Source organism: Otolemur garnettii, unplaced genomic scaffold, assembly GCF_000181295.1.
Source record: "Otolemur garnettii isolate 467f Iridium unplaced genomic scaffold, OtoGar3 scaffold00054, whole genome shotgun sequence".
In the NCBI taxonomy this organism is placed as follows: domain Eukaryota; kingdom Metazoa; phylum Chordata; class Mammalia; order Primates; family Galagidae; genus Otolemur; species Otolemur garnettii.
Window position 1 is genome coordinate 2,692,066 of NW_003852449.1, and position 4,339 is coordinate 2,696,404.

Below are 4,339 nucleotides of genomic sequence, written 5' to 3' on the forward strand. Positions count from 1 at the left end.
ACTCGCTTGAGCCCAGGAGTTGGAGGTTGCTGTGAGCTGTGATGTCATAGCACTCTATCCAGGGGGACAGCTTGAGGCTCTGTCTCAAAAAAATAGAAATAGAAAAAAATTTTAACATGGACCTCAAATGAAGACATTCAACAGAATGAAGATCTGAGGTAACTCAAATGGTCTCCCTAATATAAGGCTTTATTTTCCCAATTACTTTTAAGATTCTGTATTTAAAACTGGAAATTTTTAGTCTCACTCTGTCACCCAGGCTAGAGTGTCATGGCCTCAGCCTAGCTCACAGCAACTTCACACTTCTGGATTCAAGTAGTCCTCTTGCCTCAGCCTCCCAAGTAGCTGGGACTACAGGCACCCACTATGGCACCTAACTAGTTTTTCTATTTTTAGTAGAGATGGGGTCTTGCTCTTGCTCAGCTGGTCTCCAACTCCTGACCTCCAGGGATCCTCCAGCCTCAGACTCCCAGAGTACTGGTACCCTGCACCCGGCTAGAATGAGAAATTTTAGATTTCTTTCTTTCTCGATCTAACTAAAATATAACTGTCCTTGTCCAGTTACTAGTTTAGCCTCCATAAAATTCTAATTTAGTAGTCTGCAATGACATAAAATATTTTAAACAGTAGATCAAAAAAACCAGAAAGACAGAAAGAAAAACAAATCTCAATAGAAACGTTAGGCAGAGAAGTAAGGGGGAGTCAAAGAGCCCCGAATTAGAAATCAGGAGACGTAGGTATAAAGAATTTTACTCCCAATACTCAAGTTTCCTTCAAAGGGCAAGATTTCTGATTAAAGTTTTGAGAATCAAATGAGCTAGCTTGAGACATTTTATTCTGCAGGTCACAGCTTTGTCTAAAACCAAACAAAAAACTTTGGGAAACTTTTCGAAGGTACACTTCCAAACAAACTTCAGACCCCGGGGTCTATTCCTCATGTGGGGCCCTGAGTTCCACAAGTGAGTCGCTGACACCAAAGATATTCTTCACCCTGAGATCAACAACAGCTTGCCCCTGCATTGCTTTGGCGATAAAAGAGGAGCCTCACTCCGAGCAAGTCCTAGATACCGAGTCTAGGGGTTAAGGCTGCTTTCTCTTGCCTCCTCAAATTTAAACACTAGACCCTGCCCCTTCGCCCGGGCCTCCGAGGAGCAGGGAGCGGGGAGTCCGAGCGCGCCGCTCCGCCCGGGGTCCGGGACGCCCTCTGGGGCTCCCGTGCAGCTGGCGGATGCGGCGGTTGGGGCCTGGGGTCGCTCCGCGGCCGGAGCCACACGAGGCCTGTGCGTGGCAGTATCAGGGCACACTAACCTCGGCGTCGTCTTTGCACTGTGGAAGGGAGGGGAACTCCAGCTTCACGTCCTCCATGGTCCCGGCCCGCGGGATGGCGGGGGGTGCGAGGCGCTATCCCGTCGGCCGACCCTTGGGCTGGCGGTGGCGACGGAAGGAAGGAGGCCGGTGGGGCGAAGGGCTGACGGGCGGGCGACAAGCTCACCACTAACACGCGCAGACTACAGGGTCCCAGCGACCCCAGCGGCGGCGACGGCGACAGCGGGGCAGAGGAGAGTTGGGAGCCTTACGCCCGGCCGCCATGCCGCTGCCGTCTCCTCCCCCAGAGTCCCCGCGCCCCTCAGTCCGCCCAGGATCCGGCACGGGCACGCGTCCCACAACCGTCTCCCCTCCTCTTTCGCCCCCTCCTCCCCCGCCACCCCAGCCAATCCCGGCCCACGCTCGTCTTCGGCCCGCCCCCCGCCGCCGCCAGGTGTCAGCGCGCCACCGCCCCGCCCCGCCCCTTCACTACAGCGCAGACGCAGGGGGCGGAGCCTGGGGCGCTAGCCGGAGCCGGCCCGGAGCGGAGGGGGCGGGGCTGCGGCCGGTGAAGGTCCTGGGAAAGGCGGCTGGACCGTCAGCGCCAGGTCCCCCAGGACGCGAACCCCTCCTCTGACAAACCCGCAAACAGCCTCCCCGCCAGAAAGTGGCCCCTGACGAGAAAGCCGAGGTTTCGTCCCCTTTCCGCATTCTGTGCGATCTGTGGCGAGGTTACAACTAAAAGAGTGATAAATGAGGAGTTCGGCTTAAACCTGCGTTTGCTACATAGAAAATTAAACAGTTCAGTACTTTAAAAATTCCTAAAGATATTTTAAGGATCCTTGGGAATATGATAACTCAATTTAGATTAACTAGAAAATTCTAAGAAAACGGCAAATTTGTAGTCATCGGAAGAGAAACTGATAGTTCACTGAGTAAATTGTACCCAATACTGTAAGGTTTCTCCTTTTCATAAACGACATGGCTTTATTGTTTAAAAGAAGTTAATACTAGTATATATTGTTGATAAAAGGTAGAAACATACTTTCTCTTGGCCTAGAAAGACACTATGATCCACTTATTTATTTTTAGAGACAGAGTCTCACTCTTTTGCCCTCAGTAGAGTGATGTGGCGTCACAGCTCACAGCAACCTCCAGCTCTTGGGCTTGGGCGATTCTCTGGCTTCAGCCTCCGGGGTAGCTGGGACTACAGGCGCCCGCCACAATGCCCGGCTATTTCTTTGCTGTAGTTTAGCCGGGGCCGGTTCGAACCGCCACCCTCGGTGTATGGGGCTGCCGCCCTACCCACTGAGCAGCAGGTGCAGCCCTCCTTTTTATTTTTTAAACAGATGAGAAAACTCTGGCTTAGAAATGGAACAACCCACACGGAAAAGATTTGTACACTAAACTGATTCTTTAAAAAAAAAAAACAACTGCAGACCATTTCCTTATAGACGAATACTCTTAAATAAAAGGCGGGGGGCGGGGGGTGGGGAGAAAAAAACTGCAGCACACAAGTACGAGGCAATATAGTCCTTTATTACATGTACATTAGGACCACGGAGGTATTGGACGCAGCCCTCCCCTACATCCCTGTATTGTCTCACGCGGGAGCACTGCACTGCCAGCACGTGTTAGGTGGCCCACTTGAGTGCTGCATTTCCCCTGGCACTACTTCAACTGTTTTCGCCTTTTAAAATAATGAAATCACACATATTACGCTAGTAAGTTATTAATTTGAAGAACGACTGTGTAACCAGGTGATATATTTTTGGATTTTTAGGTTTACAAAACCAAAGTTGAACGTCTTTGAACAATGCCTTTAATAAAATATCTCAATTGATGGCCAATGATGATACCCTTAAACATTAATTTGTTAGAGGCTTTGCTACCAGATGACAAAGAATTGTGTATAGTTAGCAGAAATTTTGTTTTGAACACTTCTGACATCAGCATCCCCTATATCATACACTCTTGGCCAGAGTTCATGGAGGAGCTTGGGAAATAAATTTCCTAGAGAATATGCAAAATTGTGTTGTGAGGATTTTTCCTAGGGAGGGTCCAGACCATAACATTCTCAAAAAGGACCTGTCATTTCACATAAATCAAGAAAACCAAGTCAAATTTATAAACAAATATTAGTTTTACAATAATCTAGAAAAAGTTATGGATCTGCATGTATTTTTTCAATTAGCTATCAAATAATGTAATAACAGTTGGTGAAGAATATGGAAGGAGGAATACAGCCATATCCCACCATTCATGTTATATATAACAAGATGATTTTATGAACACCAGTATGCGTACTATTTCAAAATAAAATTCAAACCCTGCAATCTACATACAGTATCATCTGGGTCATCATATAGTTTACTTAGTAAAGAACCGAGAGGACCGCAGTGAATGTATAGAGGAGACAAGAATGTATGCAGGAGCACTGAATCAAACATTTTATTCAACTTTTTAGGATGAGGAAAACAAATGATATAAAATAAGTCATCTCAAACCATTTTCGATGTTTTACAAAATGCTCACACAGCAAATACAAAAAGCTTCAACACACCCTTCTTTCATTAACTTCTGCTGCAATAAACGCAACATTAACAAACATACAAATTTCTTCTGTAACTTAGGAGTTGAATTATTGAATTACTAATTCTTATGTTACTCATATTTTTATTCATACATTTTTAATGAGATTATTGCCAATATATACATTATTTTATTTTTACATTAAGCCAATGTCTGTCATGCAGCCATCAAAAACCGTGCAGTTAGTTACACAGGTTTGTAGTCTAATTTAGACTCCAGCTTCTTAGAATCTGCCACTTTCCTGACTGCTTTCATAAAGTCTTCCTGTACTACGAAATCATGATCAGCACGAATTGCAAACATACCTGTGGAGAATAAGACAACGTAACTGTTAAAAATCACATGTAGGCTCGGCGCCTATAGCTCAACCGGCTAAGGCGCCAGCCACGTACACCTAAGGTGGCGGGTTCGAATCCCCAGCCCGGACCCGCCAAACAACAAT

The 4,339-nt window shown here is 46.6% G+C and overlaps 2 protein-coding genes across 2 annotated transcripts in view; both read right to left on the minus strand.

Moving 5' to 3' along the window:
- Positions 1 to 1,678, minus strand: part of STYX (serine/threonine/tyrosine interacting protein) — a 33,507-nt gene extending 31,829 nt beyond the window's left edge. Inside the window, exon 1 of the mRNA XM_003792137.3 lies at positions 1,309 to 1,678. Coding sequence (XP_003792185.1) covers positions 1,309 to 1,365 — 57 coding nt within the window. The 5' untranslated portion in view covers positions 1,366 to 1,678. The remainder of the gene's footprint in view (positions 1 to 1,308) is intronic.
- A 2,052-nt stretch (positions 1,679 to 3,730) lies between these two features.
- The window catches only part of PSMC6 (proteasome 26S subunit, ATPase 6), a 22,138-nt gene continuing 21,529 nt past the window's right edge, over positions 3,731 to 4,339 (minus strand). The window contains exon 14 of the mRNA XM_003792138.3: positions 3,731 to 4,202. Within this exon, the coding sequence (XP_003792186.2) occupies positions 4,084 to 4,202 (119 nt within the window). The 3' untranslated portion in view covers positions 3,731 to 4,083. The remainder of the gene's footprint in view (positions 4,203 to 4,339) is intronic.